General features: G+C 36.5%; 2 protein-coding genes across 3 annotated transcripts; one reads left to right on the top strand and one right to left on the bottom strand.

Annotated features, from left to right (window-relative positions):
* The first annotated feature begins 390 nt into the window (after window positions 1-390).
* On the top strand, window positions 391-2,008 carry LOC131785841 (uncharacterized). The gene has a single exon (XM_059102797.2). It carries the CDS (start codon window positions 483-485, stop codon window positions 1,482-1,484), a length of 1,002 nt encoding a protein of 333 aa, XP_058958780.1. The 5' UTR covers window positions 391-482; the 3' UTR covers window positions 1,485-2,008.
* Window positions 2,009-3,295: 1,287 nt separating this feature from the next.
* LOC131772733 (bifunctional apoptosis regulator-like) lies at window positions 3,296-9,750 on the bottom strand. Of its 2 annotated transcripts, none has more exons than XM_059088687.2 (7): window positions 9,650-9,750; window positions 9,256-9,557; window positions 8,266-8,491; window positions 7,272-7,580; window positions 6,127-6,282; window positions 4,499-4,698; window positions 3,296-4,132 (listed from the first exon to the last, which is right to left on the bottom strand). In XM_059088687.2, the coding sequence occupies exons 2-7, from the start codon at window positions 9,465-9,467 to the stop codon at window positions 3,883-3,885; spliced, it is 1,353 nt and encodes a 450-aa protein (XP_058944670.1). In that variant the 5' UTR covers window positions 9,468-9,557; window positions 9,650-9,750; the 3' UTR covers window positions 3,296-3,882. The 2 variants fall into 2 exon arrangements, with proteins under 2 accessions (XP_058944670.1, XP_058944671.1); XM_059088688.2 differs by having other exon boundaries at window positions 9,256-9,472; window positions 9,650-9,745.
* Between the last annotated feature and the right edge of the window lie 4,878 nt (window positions 9,751-14,628).

Below are 14,628 nucleotides of genomic sequence, written 5' to 3'. Positions count from 1 at the left end.
TTACCATTTTACCATTTTACCAATTCACCATTTCACCATTCCACCATTCGTCCTTTCGCCATTTTTTGCATTTCACCATTTCACCATTCCACCATTTTACCGTTTTACCATTTTACCATTTTACCAATTCACCATTCCACTATTCCACCATTCCACCGTCCCACTATTCTACCGTTCCACTATTCTACCGTTCCACTATTCTACCGTTCCACCACTCCACCATTCCACCGTTCCACCATTCCACCATTCCACCATTCCATCTTTCCATCGTTCCATTGTTCTATCGTTCCACCGTTCCATCGTTCCACCGTTCCATCGTTCTAGCTTTTCGGGTCACCCTTCCCAGAGGGCTTCGCAAGCCTATCATAAACATTGCGTTGCGTCATTTTGCTTAAGTAAAATTCTTTTGATTAATAACACTTTAAGAAAGATGCTTTCTTTCGTATGGGAGGAAAACTTTTAGCTTCCAGTGGTATAGAAACATGTTTGAAATATCTAAGCGCTTAGAACAAGCCAACCAAGCTGCAAATCCACAAGAACATTTGGAAGAGGAGCATGTGAAAGCTGGTCGCAACGCTGAAGTATCATTTGTGTCCGATCTGCGTTTGAAGAGCGGGCTTGACAAATCAAATTTGTTTTGCTGCTTAAGGATTCCAGACAGATATAAAGCACGGAAACGAGAAATCGATGTAGTGGTTCTAACCGCAGATGGAATATTTTGTATTGAGGTGAAATATTGGTCCGGCACTATAACGAGAAGTGAAGACGGCTCAAAATGGATCCAGACGAGAACGAAGCAGATCGCGACAAACTCCTTCTCTACTAACCAAATTGAACACAAAAATAGCGCCACAGAGACTGAAGCTAAGGCTCGTCTTCTGAGAGATTATTTAAGTAGAAAAGAGGTTTACGTTGCAGAGAATCTGTTCCACAGCCGAGTCGTTTTCTGTAACGGAAACGCTGAGCTAGATGAACAAATAGCAAACAATAGCGTTGTAGTTAAACCGAGTGCCGATCATGACAAATTCATTGAAAGCTTTAGTCGCGGCTTCTTTCAAAGTTTGTCAGAATCAGTCGTGCCATCCTGGATTTCAGGAAAACTGTCCTATTCACAGATGCATCAGATCAGAAATGTTCTGTCCACGACAGGAACTTGGGATATAATTCATTTGAACGGAGGGAGACAGCTTTACGGGGATTTGAAAGAATGCGCGGAGGTTTCTCTCGATCGGAGGAAGTGTGAGGCGTTAGTGTTTTCGCATCAGAGAAGTCGTGTATTGGGCATGACGTGGGCTTTATTTGGCTACAGTCCACAAGTCTATGTATCCTTGATCGAGCGGGGTGGAAGCGGATTGTTGTGGAACTCCTATTGTGCCACTTTGAAAATACCGCACAACACTGATGTTATTTTCCGAATTTGCGGAGATGAAGTAGATTCAAAGATCCCAGCCAACGAGATTGAAAGGATATCTATCAGCATCTGAAAGAAACGTACAGAATATTTGCGGAATAGTTTTTTTGAGACGAGAAATTGTTAGAATAAGAAAAAAAGTGGAATTAACTACAAAAGTTGATTTGCGGAAGCAAAGTTATCCACGCGGTTGCGTCTGTGCAAAGCGTCATTTTTAGCCCGCCTTCGGGAAAGGTCATTGGTAATGTTCAGTTACGCATATGACCCTACTCACTGATACTTTTGGTAATTAAAAGGATCCTTCCACAGAACAAAATAATCCAAGTGTGATGAATGACTTTGTAAATGTCGTACTGTTGATGATAAGTGCCTCATTCTATATCAGCAGGTGTCATCAGTGGTAATTGCGTGTGCTTGCGTGTGTGTGGAAGGGTTTCTGAAACTGGAGCTACCAAATGTTGTAAGGAGTATACGCAAGACTTTTTCAAATCCAGTTTGAAATTCCTATTACCAGTTGGTCCTTTTAGTTCCTCTCAAAGTGAGTGTTCTCTAGCTATGAAGGACCCCAAAACTCTGCAACATGAGACATGGTTAGATGCTACTCTTGTTTAAAGATTTAATGATTGTAACCGAGAAGTTACAATTTATAGACCCAACATTTCAACACTCCTGTCTAGTGTCTTCATCAGGGGTGACCTAATTGTTGCAACAAGAGGTCCTTTTAGATGCTCATGAATAAGCTGCCTTTTTTCCTGACTAAGTGTAAATAGGCATCATTTAGTAAGCTGCCATCATCACGATTTAAGGAGTGTGGGCTGAGTTGATATGCCAAGCTTCCAAACAAAGGCGCTGGTGGTAACGTCCATCAGTGGTGATAATTTTAGACTTGTCCCACCCAATAATATGGTTAGTTGGGCATGTGTGCTCTGAAAAAGCTAAATTTTCTTTTTTGCAAAAGAAGACCCTACTATGGTGTAAATGAAATTACCTCCATTTATGTATCACAATAGCAAGATGTAATATATGTATTTGAATTGACAGTTAAGCCTCTTTGTTAGAAATTAACTTCACAACAGTTCTCTCATTGGGTTTAGTTTGTATCTAAGCTATTTGGCCAAATAATAATAACAGTAGAGTTACTGGCCTAGTATCATTACAATAATTATTGGTAGACCCCTATGACCCATTGCTGTTCACTGTTCTCTGTTTTTAGTCAAGAAACTGGCTTTCCCTGTCAATGAGATTCACAACAATACTGAAACTTACTCAGTCAAGTTCTCCCAAGCTTAAATTCACTTTGGACTCTTTGCAAAATTGTTGCTTTTCCTTTCTAGCTTTAGAAACAAGTAATTTCTTTGGTTTTGGCTGAACAAAACTGAATTGAAATCTACTTTGAAGCCCTGAACTCCACAAAAGTATTTTATATTTAAAGGCGGTAGTAAGAGGATTGGATACAAATTAAATTTGTAACAATGACCTTCTCTTTGTCGTAAAATGAGGTATTAAAAGCTATGAGAAATAGGTGCCAGAAACAGTTACATTGCGAGAACAATATTTTTCAGTTACTGGTATTCTGCATTTCTTATGATAATTGATTGGCCAGCTTGTGTTAATATTGAGGGAGACCACCAGTCTTAAAACCTAGTGCCACTTAAAATGGGGATCCTCATACAAATTCCTCTAGGTAAAACATTATTCCCTTAAGCCTAACGCATTGCTATAAATTTACAAATCATGAAAATCAATGCGGAATGCATTGGGACAAAAAGGAAAAACTTACTAGTATTTTATTACTCAATTAAAGACAATTAGTCTGTAATGAAATGGTTAAATTAGTCCCTGAATTGTGTTAGATAGTCTTGCAGAAAATTATTCTTATCCATCCTAAGACACAAAGAAAAAGTACTGGAGCTCAAGATGTAGAAAAATTCTACCATATGCTGCAGTTTTGGATAACTCATGGATCTGGAGAGTTCTTTATTTGCTGAGGGATTAAAGTTAAAAAAAAAAAAAAAAGAAGTGTCTTTCCAGTGTTAGCTACAGGCCTCCTTAATGTTGCCCACAAAAATCAACATTTGGCTGAGTTAGAGATGGTTTGGAATGCACTTTCACTGGACAAGATTAACACTTGGTTGTAATGAGCCCCCCTTTAAGGATAGTATGAGAAACTGAAGAACACTTTTAATGGATTTAGTGATTATGTCTTGAAGTGACTATGTAACAATAATTTTCTTTGATGAAAAGGTGGTGGTTGTTTCCCATGCCAGTTATTGGTGATATGTTTTGTGCATGATCCATGCTTAGTCATTCCATTAAATGTAAGTTACATTGCATGCAGACATTTCCCAAAGATATGAAGATTACAGCACAGCTAACTAACAGGAACTGGTAGCTAAAATAGAGAGTTAACTAAAGATCTATAAAACATTTCTATTGATGCACTAGTTATTTCTATATATGGATCAAAAGTGTTATCCTGTCCTCAACTGATGAAGCACTCTCCAAATCCATAAAAAGAAGTCTCTTGCAGGATGAAAGTGGACTTCACCATTAGCCAAACCCACTTTAAAGCTATGCCAGGCAGCGTATGGTGCCAAGAACAGCATCCAGTAAAATGCAATGTCACAAATGAAGGATGGAAGAAAACTCCATAGAGCAAGGTGAAACAATCCATTCACAGAAGCTGTAATAATGATTCCAATAAACAGTCCTGGTAGTTGCCTGTGCAAATGAAAATAACTTCAGCCATTCCTGGTGATATATCATTAATTTGTAACAACCTTCCAAAAGTCCATGTTTGGAAGCTCCTCCATGATAAGATATTTTATTGCAAAGTAGTACATCTCACTTTAGAAATAAACCTAAATAATATATCAAATCTTACCTCCAATGATCTCAAAGCTTTAACCAATAGTAGTACATCACTATGTGAGTATCTTCCCTTTGTACATACATATACATAAAGTTCTGATACTTCACCAAAAACAGAGCCACAATGCAACAGCTTTGGCTGGGATCTTTTTTGTAGTGCTCATTCCCTACTAATTCCCTGCTCATTCCCTGCACAAACTATATAGTAAACCTTACCTCCATCCCCCCATCATCAACAGCCATCTCAGCTTTGAAAACTCGTGAAGGCTCATAAGAACACTGTAGATGAGTACAACAGCTCCAACAAAGTAATTAAGATAGATCCACTTTAGAGTGAATTTTCCAATCAGGTAATAGGGAACCAAAATAAGACGCAAAACGAATCGTAAATACTCTTCTGAAGGAATGACTGTTGCCTGAAAACACAGAAGGTTTCAGTTAGTTCATGGAAAAGAACTGTCTCAACAAGTAGGGAAAGAGTAATGACAGCAATTAAAAAATCCACTTCCTCAATTACTTCCCTTTTCATGAGCTACTACTGACATCAGACAAAAATATTTAGGGCAGATCACAGTTACAATTTACTGGTCAACCAATCAGGTGCAAGCTTAGGGTGGCTCCATAGACTTTTAGCCTGATTATCATGGATGCACACCCTAACATTCTTTTCATGGACAATTTTTTATGTTTCTGCTTTCAAGATCACTAAAAGTTACCAAAATGTAGCTAATAAGGGTCCAACTGTTGCTTTCTGCAGTTAATATCAACATAAAGGTTTCCTTACTTGAGCTTAACTGCCACAAAGAAAGGTGCTCAGTAGTGGTAATTTTGCTTTGATTTTGTTTTTCTCCAATTGGCTGAATTGAATTCTTTCACAGTTTTTACAACATGTGAAATTTGTGCTGTTGATCATTTTAAAGTAAAAAAAGAAAAAAGGGTTACAAAGGACAAAGCTTGCAAATTTTTGTTTTTTTTACCTTTACATTTGAACTAGTCCCATTAATTGTTCTCATTAATTAGCAATAGCAAAAGCCCAATCTTAGGAAATTCTACCAAAAGGAAATTGGATTAATCTCACTCTAAAAATCTCTTCCTACTCCCAAAACATTACATCATAAATTAACTGTGCCAGGATAAATATCTGATCAAGCATAATATTTCATATCCATTGCCTTTTTTCAATCTTTCACCCTGTGTTTCCTTTAGGTCAACCTCTTTTTCAGGTGTATAGAGCCTATGGATATTAAGGGCATTAATGCTGAAAACCCTGGAGTCCATCATATAATAAAAGGCAGTCTATAACTGAATGTGCCTTCTATCATATAGTTGTACTTCTAGAGAATTGCAGTAAGAAAGAAATGTGGTGTAAAATGAAGAGGGGTTATTGAACAGCTCTCATTTATGCCAAAATTGTGACAAAAGGAGGACTTAGGTAAAGCAGAGTTTGTACAATGGTAAAATGACACACTGGGGACAGGGCAGGAAATTACCTAAGTACCTAGCACAAGCCTGACCCTAAAGCTAACCTTAACCCCAATACACCTACTCCTTTTGTGTCCAAAGTTATAGGTTCCAAGCCATAGTCACCTCAACTTTTTTCTTTTCTTTCTTTATCTTTTCTTTTAAATTTTTTTCCTTTCAAATTACATTCTCCTTCAGAGGATATGTTAAATATGATCAGAGAAAAATACACATGTGAACATTAGTTATCTTTTCACTTGTTGAGTGCTTTGACAGGGTAAAACTACCACAGACACACATTTTGTTTGGAAAGTTCCTTTAAGTTATTACTTAGATGTTGGAAATACATTTGCAGGTTATTTATAATATTTTCAAGCCCTCACCTCAAATATACTTCCTTCAAAGTTGGTTTCACTAGTATAATATAACAGAGGTTGAAAAACATCTTGGTTACAGGCAAAGAATGTGTAGAAGACTGTCAACCTTGGAAACTCACGCAAACCCCAAAGAAGAAGTATTGCACGCACAGGATAAGCAGCCTGGAATTAAACAAACTAAATTAAGGAAAAAATGGTCTACGACCAAAGATCTAAATTTATACAAGATATTATTCTTTTGAAATCACATTTTTAAGATTACCAGTTAATAAGTATTTTTCATCATAACCCACCCATTAATTCACCAGACAGTTTTCACACAATAACCCCATCTACCTCAATAATTGTCTGATTATTTCTGTAAAAAAAAACCCAAAGCCAGCAAGAAAAAGCCAGCTCAATACTTTCACTTTTTCATATTTATTACTTGACATAGAAGAAAAGAAAACTCGCTCTGTAGAGTCCAGTGATAGTTATAAGAAATAGCTGATCTCAAATGCTGCTTGGTAAAGTTAAAAAAAAGTCAATAGAATTTGCTGTCAATGTGCAAAATGAAAATTAATGGGAGCTTTATTTAGTAAATATATCCCCTTTTTGGCTTTCTGGTATGTTGGCTGTTGTTGTCCTTGGCTGTGAGATTTTCCTCAAATTTCACATTTGCCCTGGAAGTTTCAATTAATAATAATTATTCACTTAAGATAATGCCTTTTAACATTAAAATGATCAAAAGTGCTTGACATGAATTTAAAACTATATATAAAATACAGCAAATATAATGAATTATAAGAAATATCTATATCTATATGTGTATCTATCTATACTAAAAATACACAATTGACCACCCCCAAGAAAAGTTACTTGTTGTAAGCTAAATTAAAAAGATGTGTCTTAAGTTTTTTCTTAATTTTGCTGAGTGATTTCCCAAATATTTTCTGGAAGGATGTTCCACAGTGTGGGGGCAGAATATCTTGGCTGTGGACAGCCATGTAAACAGTGGGTATTTTTCTTTCAAAAAATACATTACCATTAAATATAGATAATCTATACTTACTCAGATTTTCAGTACCATGAATATGACAGTCATACAAAAAATGTTAGGGTTGGGGAATCATCAGTGTCATTATTCTAACATTGCCTCTTAGTTTGTGTACCTTATATTCCCACACATCTGTTGGCTGCTTTACTCCACCGGCTTTTAATGCTTCAAGTTCCTTCAATAGTACCCGCCTGTGATAGGAAACTACAACATTAAGAGGGGGAGTCTCCAAGTCATATTCAGACAGCGACATCAGGAGGTTTCCATCAATTCCTGCATCTTGGAACCTGTCACCATATTCTTCTGCCCAATCACCCAAGCTTTCAAGCCATTTAGCCACATTCTGTGTACTCCACTTATGCACTGGTTTTCTGACAAGAGGATCTCTTTGGTCCATGAACAAACTTAGGACATGATATATAAACTACAATCAACAAAAGAGAAACAAAGATTTACTATAACTAGATTTAAAACACAATAACAATCCCTTCAAAACATTTGTATCATAAATTTTACAAATTACAACTGGTGTAAAAGTGTATCATATACCCTAATCAGTTGACTTTGATTTCTGTAAACAAAAAATTAAAGAAAGTGTTTAATTAAAATATGTATTGTTTTATAACTACACTTTCTTTAGAAATACTTGTAACAGACCATGAGGAACAATCCAATCACTTGAATTAAACTTATAGAAATAGCAGAATCTGTTGCAAACCCCTTGTAGATTATTCAAACTATCTAATCCAGTCACAAGAACCTGTAACTTGTTTATTTTTTTAGAAGCTGTTAACTTTACTATAGTGCCAAAATTAATTTGGTTTAAATTTTTTTCAAACCAGTTAGATTAATATTCTGCTCTGATTTTCACATAATCAGAAGCAAATAGGAAAATATAATAAAACTGTTTCCACAAATTTCAAGCTGAGGAAAAATTACCACCACAACAGCCATTAATTGTTCAATTTCTGTTCTGTTTAAGACATGATAGAAAGACAGCTTATTTTGAGAGCTGTTCATGAAAGATAGCAAATGATGTAAGATAGCCATTTGCTAGATAACAGCACATCGCACAACACCTCAAATACAAGACCTTTACAGTAACTTACCATGACAATGCCAAGGACAGAGAGAACAATAAATATAAGCTTTGTGAAGGTAATCCCCAAATTTTGACCTTGAAGAAATTCTACTTCACGACTGCTATGCAACCTTTGTGAAGATTTGTTTTCTAGAGCATCAAACTTGGACAACACTAATCCAAAATCTGGGGAAGACTCCAGGAAACATCTTCGTTCGGCCTCTTCCTTTGAAAAGAGTACTTTGATAGTTTTTCTACCAGAAAATAATTTGGAGAAAAATAAAAATTCACTACAACATCAAAGATATCATATCACACCACATCTATACAGCATACAAGTAATATCATATGATCACTCCAGTATTTATACAGTGAATGTACCCTGTAGTAGGTTTCAATGTTATTACTATATTTTGCACATTTGTTCCTTGTAGTTTACATGATATACAGTAAATTCAACACTTATTTCTGTCTCGAACATGAGCCCTTTCACTCCAAGGGGTGATTACAAGGTAGATTGAATTTCTCCTTAAAAAAAGGAATACATTTTCAACCAATAATATTGTCATTTCAACAACTTTGTCAAGAAGGTAAAATGTAGAAAAGCAATGGGAATTTTTTCTCAAGACTGAACTGAGTGGACAAAAATGTTGTAATTGATATGAAAACTTAACTAATGCAATGTTTACGAAATATTGCCCGTAAATTTGCATTTAACAGTCCCTAATGAAGGCTTTTATGTTGTCAGGTGCTCTTATAACATGAAATTAAGTACTTTGCATATTAATAGCATGTTGTGCATTGGTATTTGAAGTTTTAAAATTTTGCAAGAAAGCTAAAATAAATTTGTAATTTAAAAATTTTAAGAATGCACTGCTTAACCTTCTTTATAATATGGGAGATTAACAAGTTTATTTTTTGCATTCATAGTAAGAATGTAGAGCACTTTGTTCACAAAGTATGAGGCTGTCCAGGTAAAAGTTACTGCACTGCAAAATAAAACTTGTTCTCATCTCACCGTAATGCAATATTAACTTTTGGGAATCCTGACCATGGTTGCCGACACTCTGGACATGTGTTGTGTCTTGATGCATGCCACCACTTTGCAAGGCAAAACCGACAAAAGCTGTGTCCACAACTAAGTGTAGTAGGTTCAACCATCAGCTCAAAACAGCAACCACATTGTAAATCTTGTTTTAACAGTTGACTGTCCTGGCCACTCTTTGCCATAGCCTCTGGATTGGAGTAGGAATGATTACGATGCAAGCTTTATAAAGGTAAAATTTCCGCACATCCCCATCCTACATTATACATTCAGTTCTTGAACAGAGAAAACAATTACAAAAACAATACATTTCCATTGGGAAAACAGATTTGTTTTACAATAGTATGGGGCTGTGCGGAAACTTTACCTCGATATTCAAACTTTTTAGAACTCAGTTCAAAAGCATCATTAGGCGAATTCTCACTTCCCTCTCATCACCGCCATCGCAAGTCCACCATCCTCTATCAGAGATTTGAGCCAGCGATGTTACCGCTGTAAAAAAAAAAACTGCGCCTGGTAAGTACGTCATGCATGGCAAAATTACGGGAGTTACTACATCACGGATGAAGAAAAGAGCGAAATACGAGTGGTCTGCGGGGAAACAAATTTAATACTTCATATGGAGACATATCAGTTATAGTTCCGGAAAACAATAGTGTTGTAAAGCCGAAACATCAATAGTATACTTCGCTAAATAAAATGTTAAGCAATTTTTCAAAAGTGTTGATGGTGCATATATCTTTTACTGTTGTAATAAACAATAGAGGCATCGGTGGCATCCGGAAAGGCACTAAGAAGAACTATATTTAAGTTTTGTAACTTGCTGCGTGACGAAAAAAGAAAACCAAAACCGTGGTCCCCAAATGAATTCTCCCACCTTGCCCCCAAAAATTTTCAAATTTTCCGCAACTTCACATTTTCCTATTCGTAGGGTGCCCAAGCCTTTATGGTCGTTGGCTCCCATATAGCCACTAACTATGGCTTATAAATACAGGTGTTTAGTGTTAAATTGTAAAACTCCCCGAAGAAGTCTACGACAGTTAAAAGAAACGCGTCGGAGAATAAAGAAATTTTACGACTACCGTTCGTAGAGTGCTGCTCACCAGTTTATTTTTAAAGATTTTTTTTTAATTTGGTGCGATAGCTGTGGTCAGTTTTTCCTTGCAGGTTGTCTGGATGTACCTTTCGCAGAGACGTGGGGGAACAGAGACACCAACAGGACATTTCACCTGCCGTTCGCTTCGAAAATTAAGTTTTCATCCCGAGTTCATTTGTTAAATAAAATAGGAAAAAAAACACTTTGAACGGAAAACAGAATTATTTTAACGCCTGGATCTTCTGGAAAAAGGTCTCCTAAACGAGGGGCCCTGATTATTAATATTTAAGCATGGTAAACACACTAGCCTTAACTTGGCTGTTTCTCGAAGCTCAGTGTTTTCCTACATGCCTTTTTCACTTCAAATGAGGCGATTAAATATATATAATAAACACTAAAAGAACTACAGCTGATGGAAATTTAAAATTTCTTATTTAAGGGCTGTGGAAACAAACTTATTAGTGACCCTAAAAATATAGAAATCAAGAACGAAATTTTTTTAGAGTTGCATAGCTTTTCATTTTTCTGGAATCAAAAGTTGAGATTGCAAAATTTAAGTGAAAAGCAAACCGTAGATAGAAGATACTTTTTGCGTCATACAACAAGTTACATATCGTAAATATCATTCTTCTTGATGCCTTTCCCGGTGTCACCGATGCCTTTCCCGATGCCTCTGTTGGTTAATATAGCAGTAAAAATATTGTTTCAGTCAAAGTGTTTGGAAAATTGCTTAACTTTTGAATTAGCGAGGTATAACCTGGTAACATTTTGGCTTTACAATACGATTGTTTTTTGCAAGTTACAAAACGTAAACGAAATTCTTCTTGGTGCCTTTCTTAATGCCACCGATGCCTTTTCCGATGCCTCCATTGTTTAATACAACAGTAAAAGATATATGTGCCATAAACACTTTTGAAAAATTGCTTCACATTTTATTTAGCGAAGTATACTGTTAACATTTCGGCTTTTCTATAACACTACTGTTTTCTGCAACTACAACTGAGGTGTCTCTATATGAAGTATTAAATTTGTTTCCCCGCTGACCGGGAAGAATTGCAGCCCTCGTGCAGAAACAGACTGCATCAATTATATAAGAGGAAGGAACCAGTTTTAAGGTCATTGTACCAAATGTGCAACACCAGAACAATTACGATGATTGTGGAGTTTATGCTATTGCTTTTCTGGTGTCGCTACCACATTGCCTCAATCGTTCTAATCTGACATTTGACAGGAAGCTGATAAGACAACATTCTTTAAAGAGCCTGGAGAGTGGGTCATTCGTACGCTTTCCCCTCTCTAAAGTATCCGAGTGTCGAGACGGGAGGCCGCTTTTTGTTCAAGAGGTCTCGGTAATGTGCAAGTGTAGAATGCCGAGGGAAGAGTCAGACTCGAAGTCTCCTCTTTGTGTGAAATGTTGTAGCTGCAAGGAGTTTTTTCACAGGAAACGCATTTCAACAATTATTTTGGAAGGTTTAAGTGCAAAGTGGCGTTGTCCAAACTGCGAAAGAGCCTGAGCCTTCCCTTAAGCGGGAAGAGGAAAATAACCATTAATTTAACATGTAGCATTAACAACTGATTCTCAGAAATTCCCATTAATTGTTTATTAAGATAATCGTCGAAGTGAAATATATCTATGTTGTAATTTTTATCCATGTACGAATCAGCTAAAATAATTTTAAAACGTATTCATAAGAAACTGTTTGAAAATCGTCATCTAAATATTGTAATCACTACAATGTAGCGTTAAATTATTTTCAATGACATCATGGCACAACGCAGATAGAGAACATGTAATAGGTGAGACAAATCACGGATTATCCTTGTCGACAAAAGTAATATCGCTTGCTACATTATATTCATACTTAGTCTCCGTCCAATCGAGGTAATGTATAATTTTTTAATCAATTACCATATTAGAAATAACAATATATCGCTTAAAATTGTATCGAAGTGTTGGGACGTCAGGGGGGCAGATAGCTTGAGCAACTGAACTTGCTGAGAGAAGAGTACCAGAAGTCTTGGATCATAATAGCTTCTTGTTTAATGTACCCCTGCCTACCCAACGTCTACTAACTTCACCAACAATTCCAACTTTCACTACTATTGCCAAAAAGCTTAGCACTGATATTATCATTTGGTTGTGTTTTCTTAACTATGCGAGATAGATGCACATATAGCCACGTATACAGCACATATGGCGCACTAACGGCTAACTTTGAGATAACCTAAAGGGCTAAGAATACACTCACAGATGTGAACCTCGCGCTAATAGAAAGTCCAAAAGTTTCATACAAATAAAGCGCTTAAAATCGCGTCTATATTTGGTAAACATTTAACTGGCGGATAGCGATTTATCCGGTAAATAGCACCACCTAACCTTTGAGCAACCGAGGCCTGGCGGATAGCACAAGGTTTAATTTTTCTTACAAGTTTTGTCGATCATTTTATTATCATTTCAGCCGTTACTAAACAGAAAATAAGAAAATTATTTAAAGCCCGTAAAAAATAATAGTTATGGCTTATTTCACATCATATTCTACTATTTTGATAGAGGGATCGTCATAATGCGAGCGACTACGACAAAAATTGAATTTTTGTCACTTCTTTTTCAGTTTCTATATTTTGTGCAAAACTTTTGTACTCATTGCGAGGCCCTTCTGTATTTTGCCTTGGAAGAAAAATGAGAGAACCCAGATGTTAATTTGCCGTTTGCGTTTCACCACAACAAAATGTGCCTCTAATGAATGGTGCTAAAAAGAAAAATCGTGCGCGCTAAAAAACCGTGCAGTTAGACGAGCCATTCAGGGAAGAGCTCAATGACCCACGACGAACGACTACGACAAAGATTGAAGTTTTGTTACTTCCCTTTCAGTTTCTGCATTTTGTGCAAAACTTTTGTACTTTTTGTGTGACTGCCAACAAAGTCAGGTTTCAACACGCGAACGCTTTAAGATTTATTTGCATTTGTTGCTACAAATGAACAAGTAATTACGAATTATTACGAAGGAGAAGGAATAGGAAAACGCAAAACAACAGAGGAAATTGGACAAGGAAAGACACTTACAAACGTTGTGTGACTTGCGAGCACGAAGAACAGAAAAACTAAAAGATGATCGCAGCGAAGGAATCGATGTTAACCTAATGCACTTTGATACTCCTATGATCAATTGTTTTTCTGAGAAACTTTTACGAAAGAAATTAAACAAAGCAGAATTATGCGAAAAAATTTAACAGAAAACAAATCGCCTTTAGTGAAAAGAATGCGAAAACTATACGAAAAATGTGCGTGCAAGAACACAAAAATGTATTTAGGAACGTAAAAGGAAAGAAATCACAAAGTGGGAATGCTGCAGTATCACTTGCGAGGCCCTTCTGTATTTTGTCTTGGAAGAAAAATGAGGGAACGCAGATGTTAATTCGCCGTTTGCGTTTACCACAAAAAATGTGCCTCTGATGAATAGTGCTAATTAGAAAAATCGTGCGCGCTAAAAACCCGTGCAGTTAGACGAGCCATTCAGGGAAGAGCTCAGCAACCCACGTACACGCCTAAGTTTTAAAAGGCGCACTTTTGAAATTATCACAAGCATAGAGAAATTCTACTTCAGTGATCAATTCTTGTCACAATTTTAGCTCCTACGCAGTGTTTTCTCCCTTGGAAGCCCTCTTTCGTTTCTCGTTGTGTCAAACTTAACATCACGTATCATTTCTGGCAACGGACGGAAGCAGGTAAGTGTTTATCGACGCTTACAGAAAGATGTAAAACTGTGTAAACTAATTCTAAGAGAAGCTGAGCCATGTACAAATTCAAGAAGGACTTTAGATCGAAGTTTCGTTTTATTAAATCCTTTAATTCTTTCCAGTCGCTCGTATTTCCGGCCAGAAGCTGTCAATAACTTAGCAGTAGAAATTCTATTGCGTAATTTTTTTTATGCAAAATTGGCTTCCTTGAAATTCTTCTTTAAAACTGTTGTCGCGCGGAGGGTAAAATTTCCGTACAGCCCCATCCTACATTATGCATTCAGTTCTTGAACAGAGAAAACAATGACAAAAACAATACATTTCCATTGGGAAAACAGATTTGTTTTACAATAGTACGGGGCTGTGCGGAAACTTTACCGCGCGGAGTACCATTTCTAATCTTTCATTTTCTTTTCTGAAATTCCGCGTTAAAAATGTAGAGAAAGCGTGGTTCGTGCTCTTAAATTTTAATTAGTTACAAGTTTGAAGCGAAACTAAATGTTTTAAGTAAT

This window comes from Pocillopora verrucosa, chromosome 8 (genome assembly GCF_036669915.1).
Source record: "Pocillopora verrucosa isolate sample1 chromosome 8, ASM3666991v2, whole genome shotgun sequence".
NCBI classification, from domain to species: Eukaryota; Metazoa; Cnidaria; class Anthozoa; order Scleractinia; family Pocilloporidae; genus Pocillopora; species Pocillopora verrucosa.
The sequence above is the reverse complement of the archived record's forward strand: the minus strand, read 5'-3'. Positions and strand labels throughout refer to the sequence as shown.

Excerpts from the sequence above, each read along its gene's own strand:
- LOC131785841 (XM_059102797.2), top strand. The coding sequence starts at position 483 with ATGTTTGAAATATCTAAGCGCTTAGAACAAGCCAACCAAGCTGCAAAT.
- LOC131772733 (XM_059088687.2), bottom strand. The coding sequence starts at position 9,467 with ATGGCAAAGAGTGGCCAGGACAGTCAACTGTTAAAACAAGATTTACAA. Across the intron at positions 8,492-9,255 it reads AAAGTTAATATTGCATTACG|AAAAACTATCAAAGTACTCT; the intron begins GTGAGATGAGAA and ends ATTTTCTGGTAG. Across the intron at positions 4,699-6,126 it reads TTGAAGGAAGTATATTTGAG|GCAACAGTCATTCCTTCAGA; the intron begins GTGAGGGCTTGA and ends CTGTGTTTTCAG.